This window comes from Arvicola amphibius, chromosome 5, assembly GCF_903992535.2.
Source record: "Arvicola amphibius chromosome 5, mArvAmp1.2, whole genome shotgun sequence".
Taxonomy (NCBI): Eukaryota; Metazoa; Chordata; class Mammalia; order Rodentia; family Cricetidae; genus Arvicola; species Arvicola amphibius.
In genome coordinates this window covers 29816090-29831792 of record NC_052051.1, presented here as the reverse complement: position 1 = coordinate 29831792, position 15703 = coordinate 29816090, and the positions used below count along the sequence as shown (strand labels likewise).

At 35.4% G+C, this 15703-nt stretch overlaps 1 protein-coding gene across 2 annotated transcripts in view; it reads left to right on the top strand.

Annotated features, from left to right (window-relative positions):
- Xrn2 (5'-3' exoribonuclease 2) overlaps positions 1–15703 on the top strand; it is a 71102-nt gene that overhangs the window by 14451 nt on the left and 40948 nt on the right. The window contains exons 5-19 of one of the 2 annotated variants that reach the window (XM_038329245.2): positions 817–875; positions 952–1041; positions 1727–1799; positions 2040–2090; positions 2520–2677; positions 3778–3852; positions 3938–4071; positions 4170–4227; positions 4311–4418; positions 7094–7138; positions 8224–8355; positions 10628–10746; positions 13563–13698; positions 14436–14543; positions 14625–14714. In XM_038329245.2, coding sequence (XP_038185173.1) covers positions 817–875; positions 952–1041; positions 1727–1799; positions 2040–2090; positions 2520–2677; positions 3778–3852; positions 3938–4071; positions 4170–4227; positions 4311–4418; positions 7094–7138; positions 8224–8355; positions 10628–10746; positions 13563–13698; positions 14436–14543; positions 14625–14714 — 1436 coding nt within the window. Of the gene's footprint in view, positions 1–816; positions 876–951; positions 1042–1726; positions 1800–2039; positions 2091–2519; positions 2678–3777; positions 3853–3937; positions 4072–4169; positions 4228–4310; positions 4419–7093; positions 7139–8223; positions 8356–10627; positions 10747–13562; positions 13699–14435; positions 14544–14624; positions 14715–15703 lie in introns of those variants that run through there. The other variant, XM_038329247.2, reaches the window with a different exon arrangement.

The following is a 15703-nucleotide window of genomic DNA, read 5'->3' as shown; positions in this document are numbered from 1 at the left end:
AGACCTGGTTCTTCTCCAACCCAATGTGTGTGGTGTGATGTCTGGTTGGTTTTATCAGATTTATTTTTAGGTGTGTGCTACCCATAGCATTATAATAGACAGGAAAGCCATGATTTTATTTGACACTATAATTGGATTTTACAGCTGGAGAAAAGAATGTCATGGAGTGCATTTATAAATCTTATTATGCTATATTAATTTATTTGGAAGTATGTAAGTATATAGTTATTTTAGACATGGTTTTAATTAAGACTCTTAAAGTTTGTTTATGATAGAATATCTTAATGATTTATTAATATCTATTGTCAAAGTTAAAACCGGTGTCCAGTGCTTATGTTCTTTTGTTACAGAAGAAGGACTTTATGATTTTTATTCTACTGGTGTTGTAGCACCTTTTGTATGTTTGACAGTTTTGTTAAAGAAGTGGTTCTCAACCTGTAGGTTGTAATTAATACCATTGAGTATCAAACGGCCCTTTTACGGGAGTTGCATATCAGATCTCCTGCGTATCAGATATTTACATTATGATTCATGACAATAGCAATATGAAAATAATGTTATGGTTGGGTGGGGGGTCACCACATCATGAGGAACTGTATTAAAGGGTTGCAGCATTAGGGAGGTTGAGAACCACTGTGTTATAGTTTTATTTAAATTGAAGGGGGAATTGCTGTTTTCTTGGAGGGGGGGGGTCGTTTTTTTCTTACATGATAACATGTTTCTTTTATATTTGAATGTTTTGTTACTGTTCGTTTTTGGTGATTAGTTTATTTCACTTTTTATGGGGAAAACAAAAACATTGTCTCTTTTGTGTAGGTGGCTTTCTTCCTCCAGAAGAAGTAAAAGAAAGATTTGACAGCAACTGTATTACACCAGTAAGTAGTCTCAGGTTTTGCTAGCTGCTGCTAACTCTTAAATGGTAGGTTAATTTCTTTCTTTCTATCATTTTAGGGAACTGAGTTCATGGACAATCTTGCTAAATGCCTTCGCTATTACATAGCTGATCGTTTAAATAATGACCCTGGGTGGAAAAATTTGACAGTAAGTTTCACACTTTAGTACTTCAAAAAGATTAGAGTGACCATTTGAGTCTGTACTTTGATATGACTGATATTATTTATGATTTTCTTCCATAAAATGCTAGTTGACTGTCAGAAAAAAGAGAAACTTTCCAGGTTATTGGAAATGGGATGCCTATCATGACCAGGTTTTATGAGCTGAATTTTCTCTTAATGCCAATTTCTTTCTCTTACCTCATGTGAAGCTATAAAATGGGATTCATAAGTCTTAAAAATACATGTATAAGAATGTAGTTTTTAACTAGAAAGTAGATTTGTCATTAGATAACAGATTAAAGTTGTGGGACTGCATTTACAAATAGATAAATAAAGCTTGAGTGAACTTTTCTGTAATTGTGGCTTAAGGCGTGTTTCCTTTTAATTAGACTTGGTAAACTCTACCTTTTATTGATTGCTCTTGGGTTTGGTAAGTAGTCAGAGTTTGTGAATTGAGGAGTAGTACTAATGGGCATCTGACCCTGGTCCTTCTGTTCTGTTCCACTCTATCTGGTGCACTGTTAGTGTTTAGCACACATCTTTAGAGATTTTTTACACCTAGTAACACCACATTAACGAAATCATCTGTTTTTCTTAAAGCAGTCAGTCTTCCTCTTTGTTCTGGTAGAAATTGGGAAGATGAACTAAACATATTAAACTTTTTTTAATAGGTTATATTATCTGATGCTAGTGCACCTGGTGAAGGAGAACACAAAATCATGGATTACATTAGAAGACAAAGAGGTAAAATTCAAAAGTGTTTGTATATTTGTTCTAACACATATAACGCAGTCTGGGGATATAACTTAATGGTAAAAGACTTACCTGCACATGGGGTACTTTGGGTTTTATCCCCAGCACCGCCTGTAAACAAACAAAAAGGCCGTTAACTAGAAAATACTTGGCAAGTTGTGGTACTTCTTTTGTAGATGATAATGTTTCTATAAATATGTCTCTCTCTCTTTCTCTCTCTCTTTTTTTTAGCCCAGCCTAACCATGACCCAAATACACATCATTGTTTGTGTGGAGCTGATGGTATGTTTATTCTTGATTATTTTCTGTTCTTGGGTTAAGCCAGAGTATGTTTTTGAATTGTTGTGTTGTGGATATTTCAGGGTTGGTTGATAGTTCCCAGATGTCTTGCCTAAGTTTAGAAGGAATCTAAACTTTGTACTGTGGTCACTTGTCAGCAATTTTGTTCTATGTTTTCTTTGAACTTTAGACAGCATGTCACTGACTTTACGATGGGTAGTTTCCCACATGTAATTGGAGTGGGGTTTGTTGTAGACCCAGGTCTCTGAATGGCTTTGTAGACAGAACTACTATGAGGATAACGTTTTGACTCTTGCTTCCTATGCTGTGTTTCCTGGGCTCTTTCTTGTGTCATCGTTCAGCAGTACTTTGATTACGGTAAAGGATTCGTCCAGAGTGCCATTCGTTTGTTTTTTTCTTATTCATTGATAGCTGATCTTATTATGCTTGGTCTTGCTACACATGAACCTAACTTCACCATAATCAGAGAAGAATTCAAGCCAAACAAACCCAAACCATGTGCTCTTTGTAATCAGCTTGGACATGAGGTCAAGGATTGTGAAGGTTTGCCAAGAGAAAAGAAGGGAAAGGTAAGAACTTTAAGATGGACAGAACTGCATTTAAAAAGTATGTTATCATAGGAAAATTAACACTGTCACAAAGTATGTCATTTAACTATTTTAAAGTGTACAGTTAAACACCAAGTCTTTTCAAACTGCTTCATAAAAGTATTTCACAGAAATGTAGCTTATAAAATAATGTAAGGTGAGCCTGTACTCACAAGCTTACACATACTCATATTTTCCACTTTATGTTTTTCTAATGTAATTTGTATTTCTGTGAAGGTAAGTTCTCATAGATGATGATGCCCATTGAATGTGAATTATCTATGGAAATATTTCAAATGATTAGTATTTTTTAAGGGAACTACACATCAAATACATTAGATATTCTGTTTTCTATTTATTTGAGCTTACTTGGTTGGATGAAGTTCAACCTACATGTGTTTCTCTTTTAAGAACTTTGTGCTTAGATAAAAAGTGAAAAATAAATATAATATACTATATGGTTTTGTAGTGCAGATAGAATAAATGAAGTATACATGTGTCTGAGAAGGGACCAGAGGAGTATACAACAAAATATTAATATTGGTTGGACATAGGTAATGAAAGACAAATGTTTTTCATACTGACCTATAAGTTAAAAATATTTTTTTTATTTTTCTTTAGAAAGTTTTATTTTAAGGTGTGTGTGTGTGTGTGTGTGTGTGTGTGTGTGTGTGTGTGTTACTTTGGATATGGAGTCATAGGTTGTTGTGAGCTTCCTGATGTGGGTGCTGGGAACTGAACTTGGGTCCACTGAGAGAACATCAGATGCTCTTCACCATTGAGCCATCTCTCCAGCTCCTTTAACATTTTTTGAAGGGTTTTAAATATATTCTAGAACATGGAAGGCTATTCATCTGTATCTGTCTCCCCAAAAGTAAAATATGCACTGCTGGTCCTTCATACCAAATACTTGCTTACTTATGGTCTAGATTTATTTATTTTTAAATAGTTTGATGGACTTTTCAAATTTAGTACTTAAATATTAAATGGGATCTTACATTAGAAAAACCCTAAAATTTGTGTGACTAGAAAAAAAATTTCAGGGTTTAGTCTGGGCATAATCTCCACTGTCTTTCTTACAGCATGATGAACTTGCAGATAGTCTTCCTTGTGCAGAAGGGGAGTTTATCTTCCTTCGGCTGAATGTTCTTCGAGAGGTACGTCTCAGTGGTTATTGGAACTGACATTCCTCAAACATGTTCTTTTCATCGCTTTGATGTCAGCATTCTTCTTTGGTTGTAGTATCTGGAAAGAGAACTCACCATGGCCAGCTTACCATTCCCATTTGATGTGGAGAGAAGCATTGATGACTGGGTGTTCATGTGCTTCTTTGTGGGCAATGATTTCCTTCCTCACTTGCCGTCACTAGAGATTAGGTATGTGTATCTGTGGGATGTTCCAATGACTGTCTCAGCCTTCTTGACTTTACAGAGCCCACTGGTCCTAATGAATAATGTTTGTCTCCTGGTGGCAGGGAAGGTGCTATTGATCGTTTGGTTAACATATACAAAAACGTGGTACACAAAACTGGGGTAAGTTTATTCTTGAGTAATTTAAAAACAGAAGTATTTGGTTTTCTAGGCAGATCATTTTACATGTATTTTATCACTTACAGGGTTACCTTACAGAAAGTGGCTATGTCAATCTACAAAGAGTACAGATGATCATGTTAGCAGTTGGTGAAGTTGAAGATAGCATTTTTAAAAAGAGAAAAGATGATGAGGTAAATACATTGCAGTAGCTAACATTACTCCTGTCTCTCATAGGCTGTGATAGACTTATCATGTCTGTGCTGTAGTACCACTGTAATGTGCCATCACTTACATAAGCCCAAGCTTGGTACTTGATTATTTTATAAAGGCTGCGATGCTTGCTGTATGTAACTGTGTATTGTACATTATTTGAGTTGTATTGCAGTTTTTCTCTTCATTATCTTATTTAGGATATAAATCTTAAAGTAACTAAAACATGTCTACCACATTTTACAGAAACTGTTTATACTCTAGAAAACAGGGTAAGGACTAGGAGTTTATATTCTAGGAGTCCAAGTTTAGGATCTGGGTTGGATAGCATCAGCTAGAGCAGAGTGATAGAAGAATGTAGGTTTTGTGGAGGGTGGTAGCTCTTAAGTAAATTGAAACATAGAGGAGGAACTAAAGTAAAAAAAAAAAAAAAAGCACTTGGAAGCTGACCATGTAAGACTGACAAGTGCTTTTAGAGAAGTCCCGATTTCAATCCTAGGCAGTTTGGTGTTTGTTGAATCCATTCACTGAGATAGCAAATACGGTGAGTATAGGAGATTGAGGTGAGAGACATGTCTGACATGGGGAAAATCTTGAAAACAATTTTAGAACCTTGGTTGATGGGAGGAGGTACTTGAAGCCATGGTGGAATGTGAAATTCTATGGGAGCTTGTGTAGAATGAAAGTGTCCTACGAGAACTTGGGAAACATTTACCATTAATAAGAGGTAAAAGGAGATCCCTAAATAGAAGAAAAGCTGCAGGTTAGAGTGACTTAGTCATACTACCTGGCCCTTGGCCAGGGGTTCAAAGCCTAAGGAAGCTGGTGGGCTGGAATGGCAGCAGTCTACAGTCAGAATGTTTGGAGATTGATATGTAGGGGTAGCAAAGGAGACCAGAAATGCTAAGGAGACCAGAATGGGGAAATGAGCTGATAATAGCTTCTTTTTTTAAAAAAATCTATTTATTTGTTATGTATACAGTATTCTCGGTATTCTGTCTGCATGTATGCCTGCAGGCCAGAAGAGGGCACCAGATCTCATTACAGATGGTTGAGAGCCACCATGTGGTTGCCGGGAACTGAACTCAGGACCTTCAGAAGGGCAGGCAGTGCTCTTAACCACTGAGCCATCTCTCCAGCCCTGATAGTAGCTTCTTAAAGAGAAAGAAATTCTTTTGTAAGCTAATTTTGTAAAAAAGCAAAAACAAACAAAAAACCCACATGGCTTTATTGAGCAAATAGCAAATAATAATTACTTTTTTTTAAAACTTTGTATATCACAATTCTGTTCTCTTAGTTTTAGGACTTTGAACCTTTCTTATGTAATAAGAGTTGACTAAGCGACTAAGTAAGCATTCTTTCCAATTGCCTTGATATTGAGTTGTTTTCTTCCAGTATCTACTGGAGCAGCTGTTTTGAAGTGTGTATGTGTGTGTGTGTGTTTGTGTGTTTGTGTGTTTGACTATATCTTCAACACTTAACAGTGTTTTTACTTTATTACTATTTATACTTAACAAAAAATAAAATATACTTTGTTATAGCTTGGTATAAAAAATCCTTGCAAGAGCAGTCTTTTTATGTATGTGACTTTAGCAGCTGCTATCACATTAAATATCGATGATAAGTTAGCATTGAAGCAGAAAGGGTCTGATTTCTGCCTTAGTGTTTCAGACTTAATATGATTTCTGGCTGACCTAGTGAGAAGATATGTTAAGCCTTGGTGTCCCTTTTGTCATATTGTTTTTCCCCTTGGCTGGAAACAGGGGAAACATCAGAATTTCAGTTTGAAACTTCTAGGAAGTATATTTGTGATTTTTTGACACATTCATAAAGGTATTCATAGCACATAAAAGCTAAAGACCAATAAGGTTCACACCAGCAGTAAGTTCTTCTGTTTATGTGTTACTACCAACCCTCTGAGTTGCGCTTTGGGAGAATGCACTTAGGGTAACCACCAGCAGTACACCTGCGGGCTTCTGTTTTACTTTGTTGGGTGTGAGTGTGCAAAGCTGTGGAATGGGCCATTTGTTACTGAGCAACATCAGCCCTGAATCCTGGAGAGCTGAAAACATAACTGCCCTTTGAGAACAGGGAGAAAGAACCCTATCCTATTCATAAACTTGGCCCAGAATAAATGGTAAATCTGAATTCTCTTTTTTCTGTTGATAGCTTTTTGGAAGCTAGGGGTTAGTGTTTGTGGAATTCCACTTCTTTCTTGCTTGCCATTCATGCTAGAATTAGGAGTGGTTAGCAGCCTTTAGTAATGTAACCAAATGTTTTCATTCAGCTATCTCAGAGGTTTTAAATGGTAATTATATTTGTTTTGTATTTATCTTTTCTCCATGTTGAAAAGCTTATTCCATCTAGGTAAAGCTAAGGCCTTTGTCATAGTTCTTTCATTTTCCTGCAATGTATTTTTAAGATCTGAAAACTTAAAGAACAGTTTATTTTTATCTAAATTCAGTCTTTCTGCTTATCTAGAGTTCTGATAGACAGGACTTTGTATATATAGTGTGAGTCCTAGTTTAGTTAGGTTCCCATATTATTGATATTTTCCTTTAAAACTTAAATAGTCTTTCAAATCACTCCTGCTAATGTTTAACTCTGACATTTTTGTGTAATTATTTGACAGAATATGTGGATTTTATACTTTTAGGACAGTTTTAGAAGACGACAGAAAGAAAAAAGAAAAAGGATGAAGGTGAGTTTTAATTAATTGCATGGGATTGGTCATAGTTTAACTTTTTTTGAGGATGATAAATTTCCTTAGTCAAGACCATCCACCTCCAGTCCGCTGTCTTCTGTGTGCGCATGGGTATGTTGAGATAGGGAATATACATAGCTGTCTAACCTGAGTTGGTCTTGAGCTCCCAGTCCTCCTGCCTTAGTCTCTCAAGTGCAAAGGATTACTGGTGTGTGCCATTATACACAGTCATTTTTAAAGAAGTCCCTCCCGAGCTTTAGAGTCAGGAGTTCTGTGTGATGGACAAGAAGTGGCTGGCATTTTCTATTAGAACTGTTTGTAACAGGTAGGTAGTTTTTGTAATAAGAATAGTTGGCCCTTTGTATCTTCTTGGAAGTTACTGTACACATTTTCTCTTCCTTCATCTTTGTCAGATTCTAATCCTCTTAGAATGCAACCCTCTGAATTTTGTTTCTCACTTTGAAATCTCCTCAGACTTCTTTGTCCCTTTGGAATTCATTTCTGTTTTGGTCTAATTTTGACTATCTAGAATCACACCCCCCCCCCCATGTTCTAAATTTCAACCTATTGTGCTGTTGAGGGGTTCCTTCATTTGTACTTCTAATTACATTCCTGCTTTTGTTGCTCCCTTCCGTTATACACATGGCCTTCTTCGTTGGTTTTGCTCCTAGTATTGATCAGTCCTTTCTCTTAACTATGCTGCTTATTGTCTGACTGTGATAGATTCTGTCTAATTGCATAATGCTTTATAGTCACTTCACCTTTTTTTTCTTACCAGAATGATTTTCAAACTTGTTGCCTTTACTATGTTTTATGAGAACTGAGCAGTATCTGAAACTGAAAGGTAGAAATGTTAAGTTGCTTACCATTGCATTTGGATTCAAGAGCACTGTCTTAGTTAGGGTTATCATTGATATGATGAAACACCATGACCAAAAACAACTAGGAGAGGGTTTATTTCTCTCAGAGTTCCACATAAACAGTTCCTCATCAAAAGCACTTATAAGGACTATTCCATTATCTTCTTTGTTTCCTGTCACTAATTTGTGTTGTAATTTAATTTTACTTCTATTTTATGTTAGAGAGATCAACCAGCTTTTACTCCTAGTGGAATATTAACACCTCATGCCTTGGGTTCAAGAAATTCCCCAGGTTGTCAAGTAGCCAGTAATCCAAGACACGCGGCCTATGAAATGAGGATGCATAGTAACTCTGTAAGTGACTTGCTTCTGTGTGGTGTTGCATGGAGAATGGTCAGTTCTTTTTAGAATTGTGTGTCTGTGGATTTTATTATTTTGTCTAAGGTTTTGTTTGACAGGGTTTTCCCAACATTGTCTCAGAATATTTTTAACTTTATTAAATCTATCTTTATCAAGATGAAAATCACTAAATGAAAGTGGGATAGTCAATACAAGTTATATAAAAAGATAGCTAAATGGCATTGGTGTTCCTATAATACATGGACTACAGCTGCTTGTCTCTACCCCAAAGAACTGATTGGTGGATGGTACTAAAAATGTAAAAATTGGGGGTATCCAAATGTCTTAAGGCATAGACTAGGGGGCACAGTGACTTTTGCTGTCTTATTTTTCCTTCCTCCTAGGAACCAGTTTTGAGCTTTTGCCATCTGTTTTTTATCTTTACAAATACAAACTACCCAAATATTGGGTAATAACGGATACCTTAAAATATCTTTTCAGAACTGTTCCATGCCTTAATTAGATCATGAGGATTTAGTCATTGAGGAATATCTTTATTTTTGATAGTCCAAGAAATACTGTATTTTGAAAAGCATACAATTTCTCTATGCTTTTGCTTGGGCAGTTAATATAAATGTCACCCAAATAGATAAGACTTATTTAATAATGATCATTTACTGGTTGATTAACTACTTGTGCTAGACAAGCAGAATGCTAGCCAGTGATCTTTGACACACATGATTTTATTTAACACTTGTTATACCATCTAAAAAGAGTACCCTCATCAGTGTACGGTGAAGCTCACAGAGGTTGCACTGCTCAAGGCCATGCATGCATCCAGTAGAGGCTGAACTTGGTATGTCAGACTCTTATCAGTCTGCTGGATAATGCCTCTCTCTCTCATTTTCCAAATACAAAGATACCTTTCTGTACTGATTTGTTTAGACACTGAATATGTATTTTTAAAAGAAATTATTTAATGATTATTATTGTGTTTGTGTATGATGTGTGTGTGAGGGTGCTGTGAATCATCGTGCACTTATGGAGGTCATAGGGCAATTTGTACAGTTTTTCACCTTTCACAATTTTTTTTTAAAGACAGACTAACTATACAGTTCTGGCTGGTACTCACTGTGTAGACTAGGCTAGTCTTAAACTCATAGACTTGTGACTAAAGGTTGTGTCTGGCCTTTTCCTTTTTGATTTATGTGGGTTGAACTCAGAGTCTCGTGCTGGTGCAGCAAGTGCATTACTCACTGAGCTGTCTTTCTAGCTTTGGCTTATTAAATTGCTCTGAACAAAGCTGACATACGTTTTTGAAAGAAAAGTACTTTAAAGTTCTATGTGAAGTATAGCTTAACATTTTTTTTTTTAGTATGTAATGTGGACTGCTTCATGCCAAGATTTTTGTTGTAGTATCATTAAAGCCTGTAGAGCCTTGTGAGCTCTCATTTTAAAGTAATTCAATTTATTTAAAATAGCTAATCTGCTGTTATTAGCAGAAGGAAAGCTTAACTATGAAAATGTTATCTATCATGACAGTTTTTGTCATTTATTTTAACTATAATCGCAAAGATTTTTTAAAATAATTAAATATTAAAATATTTAAAGTCCCGTTGTGTTCTTTGAGTTTGGAACAAAGGAAAAATAGTAACTTAAAGTATCATTTAAGTTTTTTTGCAATACTAATGAAAGTCCCCACTTTTCTATTTTGTATACTTCATCTTAAAACAATACATATAAAATAATTTAACAGTTTTCAGATAAAGTCTTTGCTGCTTTCCAGAGTGGTTGGGTATGGCTGAACACTTACTATTTGATGGCACTCTGACAAGTTTTGTCTGATGTATGTAAGTGTGTGTAATTGTTATGTATTACAGATAATATTTACCATGTATTTGATTTTCCATTCAGAGGTTTTTTTTTATAACTTTATTGTTTGAAAGTAGAGATTAATTGTAAATTCATAATGCTAGGAAACTAACAAAGGAAATCAAGACTCAAGCTGAATAATTTTTTTTATGTTTGTTAAACTATAGTTTTTTTTTTTTTAAAGATATTTTGTCTTAATAATTCTTTGGAATTTGAGCATAGAACGCTTGGTACTTTGTTGGATTTCTTGGGAAGGAAACTGGTGTGTCAGTCTCTTCTTTCTAGATACGTTTGCTCTCTCTTTAATAGTTTTGAAAATTATCACCATGAAACTCTTAAGTGGTATATATTTGCCTATATCTTCTTGTGTAAAATGAATAATGTAGTCCTTCTGTAATGTCATAATTGTCTGCAGAGTCCCTCAGTATCTCCTAATACAAGTTTTGCATCTGATGGCTCCCCATCTCCACTAGCAGGAATTAAGAGAAAAGCAGAAGACAGTGACAGTGAGCCAGAGCCAGAGGATAACATCAGGTAAAGCCAGTTTTTTTTTTTTTTTTTTTTTTTTTTTGGTAGCACTTTGTTAGCAAATTGCTGAAATAGATGTGGTCTAATTAATGCTATTTAGCTTAGAGCAGCAATGCCTTCAGATACTTGCCTGTGATCTTTTTATCCATCAGTAATTAATGTGGAGAGTTAGAATAGTCACTAATTCCACAGAGATGTGTAAGCTGTTGCTGTTAAACCCAAGTATCTAGATTAGTATGCAGGCAGCTTTCTGTCTTCCAAGCCACTTTCCCCTTTGAGACCAAGCGTTAGATTGGCTAGGCACGAATATTTAGCTCCAATAATGTGATCTGAATGTTACTGTTTAGAGATTAAATTTTCAAGTTGCTTAGCCTAGAAAGTTCAGACATTTTGACAATAACATAGTTTGCTTTAGTGTTCTCAACTGAAAAGGTTGCTCTTCAAAATGAAATGTGCAGAAGTCATTTTAAGATATAAATATGTATTTTTTAAAAAAGAACTATAGAATTGCATATGTACAATTTTGTTTGAGGGCAGAGGAGTTTTCTTCCTTTTAACTGCATACTTAAATTTTATAGTGAGAAGCTTTGATTCTGTAATTGGTTCAGAGGCTGGACTTGGAGTCATTATGTAAAAAGATTACTAGCCTCTTCTATACCCAAGTCCAGATTACCCTGTGCTGCCTTTACAAAAGGCCAACAATTTAAAACATTATAGTTCACTAAGAATTTAGGAACATGGTGTCTTTCAAAGTACAGCAAGGCAAACTTCTTGCACTAGAGATAGAATGTGGGTATTCTTATTTATAATTAAGAACTTCATGTGTTTGTCATATATGACTTGATTTTCCTAGAGTCCTTTAATATTGGATCAGTGGGGAAAAAATAGATCAATGAATTGCCATGAGATAAACATTTAATTAATGTGTCTCTGGTCTTTGCCCTATCACTTTGGGTTTTCATCCTAGAAGTTTTCTTTTATATGTATTTGTGTTTTAGCCTGAATGTATGTCTTTGTACCATGTGTGTGCCTGGTACCTGGAGAGGCAAGAAGAGAATTTCAGATACCCTGAAATTGGAGTTACAGATGGTGGTTGGGTGCTGGGATGTGAACCCCAGTCTTCTGGAAGAGCAGACAGTGCTCTTAACCTCTGAGCTCTCTCTCCTCTGAACTGTCTCCCCAACTCCCACCCCCCCCTTTCTTTTTTAAACCCAAGGCACTGAGTAGCCCAAGTTTGTGTGGAAATTGCTTTGCAGATCAGGCTGCTCTTGAGCTGACAGAGATGTGCCTGCTTCTGCCGTTGAGTGCTAAGATGCATGTGCCATCTTACCCAGCTAGATTGTTTTTGTTTATCACATAGCCATCATGATAAACACTAGGTTAATAGGTAACTTGATTTGTTCAGTAATTTATTATTTAATGGGTGTCAGGGTTATTCAAGGCTTCTATCAAGAAATGGTTAAGGCTTTTGTCATTTGTTTCATTTATGCTTTTATGTAAAACAGTAGAGGCCATTTCTTCTAGTTCTATGAGACTTTGTTTTTGGTAGATAGTGTAATCTCTCTAAAGTTATTTTGTAAAAGGCTGACATGTGTTAATGGAGAAGGACTTGATGTTCTTGGTCTCCCTTGATTTTTTTCTTGTTCCTTGAATAACGTATTTAAATCTTTTAAAGAATAAAGATACAAAACAAAACACAATTTTTAGGAGTGAAAATTGTTTGTGGAGCTGGCTGGAGAGAGACAGATCAGGGCTTAAGAGCATGGGCTGCTTGTTTCTGCAGAGGACCTGGGTTTCATTCCCAGTACGAATTTGGCAGCTGACTCCAATTCCAGGAAATCCAGTGCCCGTGGACATGAGATGTGCATGTTGTGCTCAGTCATGCATGTAGGAACACACACATAAAATTTAAGATGTGATTGTGTATTTTCAATGTTAATGATAATTATTAAACTAATTGACCTGTTCTAGGTTATACCAGAACATAAGTGAGGAGAATAGGGATATCAGGGGAGGGGATGCAGAAATAAATCTCTTCTAGTAAGACATCAGAACTCTGTGTTGCAAGAGGCATGAGGTGAGCAAAGATAGTGAGTACAAGTATCACACAGTCTTTGCTTTCCTGCTCCCTAGATTTTTAAATATCTTTTTAACATTTAAAATACCGGGGGCTGGAGAGATGGCTCAGTGGTTAAGAGCACTGCCTGCTCTTCTCTAAAGGTCCTGAGTTCAATTCCCAGCAACCACATGGTGGCTCACAACCATCTGTAATGAGATTTGATGCCCTCTTCTGGCCTGCAAGCAGACACACAGACAGAATATTGCACACATAATAAATAAATAAATAAATAAATAAATATTAAAAAATAAATGAATATTTTTAAAGATTAAAATACCATTTTAAAAATAACTTTCTTTATATGGTTTAACATATTGTGACAAATTTGAAATATAAAATGTCTTCAATATTTTAATCTTAGAACATAGTTTTAGAATTATTAAACAATAAAAAAAACCATGAAAAGCGAAATTAAGATCGGCACAAACAAGTATAATGTATTTACTGAAAAAATGGTTATTCTCTTTTTTTCAAATGTAGTTATTTAATGGCCTTACCATAATCATTATTTGGGTTTCTGATGCCTAATTATCATTGGTGCTAAAAGTAGAGCTCATCATTTTAGAAAGTTAAATGAATCTCTGTTAGTTTTTCTGTTCGGCTTCTTCAATTTCCCTTAATATAAATTGATTTAGGTTGGTATCAGTAGACTATTGCTGCAGATGTATTAATTCAATATAAACTTACTTCACCTAATTTTTAGGTTATGGGAGGCTGGTTGGAAGCAGCGATACTACAAGAACAAATTTGATGTAGATGCAGCTGATGAGAAATTCCGGCGTAAGGTTGTTCAGTCCTATGTTGAAGGCCTGTGCTGGGTTCTTCGATATTATTACCAGGTACCAAAAGAATTTTTTCTTTTAAGTTTTTGAATACTCATTTTAGAAAACTAGTAATTTCTGTAGTTGTGCATAATGTTGAATATTCTTAGATAAAATTCATACTTGTTATTTAAAACTTCCTATTAAAAATTTTTTAATATTTGTAAAGACTTGGAATTTCCTTAGAAATTGCTGTATCAGTAAAATTTGATTTTGTTACGTTAAAAGATTTTAGGATCAGGGTGTTTGAGTTGGTCTTAAATGATTAAAGTTTACTGGGGTTTTGGTTTGTTTAAATAGAGTTTAAAAATAACTGAGTATTTGATAGTCACTAAGTAAAGAAAAGATACAGTGTAAATCATACCAATAGAAATTTGGAAGGAATTTGGTTGTACTAGCTCTCCTATAGTATTACGATTTTTATATGGAATAAAATATTGAATATTTTGTTAATTGGTTTTATTTGATGATAGAAGCTTGAGATTAGAAAGAGATGTCATCAGATATATTAAGGGTAATTATCTTAGCCCAAATGTGTTTCTGAATATAAAGTTTGATGTTAACTACAGATTATTCAAGAAGTTTCACCATATGTTTTAGGTATAGGAACCACTGATATGAAGTAGGCAACTAAACAATATTTTGAACTCAGAAAATTAATGAGTGAAGTATAAACCAGAAGGAGTTATAGACTTTTTTTTTTTTAACCATGTTCATTGTTAAGAATATTTTGCTTATGTCATTAATGATTTTAGGGCTGTGCTTCCTGGAAGTGGTATTATCCATTCCATTATGCACCATTTGCCTCAGACTTTGAAGGTATTGCAGACATGTCTTCTGAATTTGAGAAGGGCACAAAACCGGTAAGCCTCAAGTTGATGAAAAAAAATAGTAATTTGAACTGGATAATAATTTGGAGTCTTTAACCTCTCCCTCTCTTGCAGTTTAAACCACTGGAGCAACTCATGGGAGTCTTTCCAGCTGCAAGTGGTAACTTTCTGCCCCCATCATGGCGGAAGCTCATGAGTGACCCTGTAAGTCTTAGTGTTTTAAAGTATGCTGGCAACATTAGTCAGAGTTGCTTTAGCATTTCATAGTTAAATAACTGAGATACAGAAAGAATAAGTTCTTCCATATATTTTTCACATCACAGTGTGTTACTCTGTACTTTATTTGGCTGTGAGTATTCTGTCCAGTAAATAAAACTGATTTATTTTCAGTCTTCATGTAACTTTTTTGAGACAGGGAACTTACTAGATAGTCCTGGAGTTCCCTCTGTAGATCAGGCGAGCCTTGAACTCACAGAGATCTACCTCTGATTTCGAGTATCAATTAAAACTGTAAGTCACCATGCTCTGCATAAGTATTCCAGTTTGTTTCATCCATATATAATGACTTTAAACATTCTATCTGACTTACCTAAAATTACTTTTAGAAATATATTCCTAAGGTGAGCTCTCTGCCAACGCAAAATAGACTATGGGGCTTTCAACACGTGGCCTGCCGTGTGGCAAGGGCCTGCCCTATCTCGGTGGAACCTCCAAGATGTTAGGAATATTTTCCTAATGTGAGCTCTCTGCCTACGCAAAATACCAGTCAAGCCAAATAAGAAATATCCAGGTTTAATGGGAGTTCCAAACACGACCACTGGGAGGAAGGAAAAGAAACCACGTGTTCCTCTTTTGGGAGTTGTGGACTCTGTGGATCTGGCCTGCTGGGATTTGGAGTCCAGACCAATATAACTCTCAGGCCTGGGGGCTGGGATAGATGCAAGGGGCTTGGGTCTACGCTCCCAACTTAACAGTTACCTCTAAGCTTATTTTTTTGTGCTAGTTAAAAAGTGAGACCCAGCCAGGGAGTAGGAAATGTTGAGTAACTAAACCCTTCCATGACTGCATGTAGCCCATAATTAACAGTTCTGAAATTCTTTTTCTTTGTTTAAATAAAGTTTTTAATTTTTTTACTGTGCCTCTTATTAGTAACCTCATACCTTAGCATTTAGAGAAAATATACTTCAAAATTT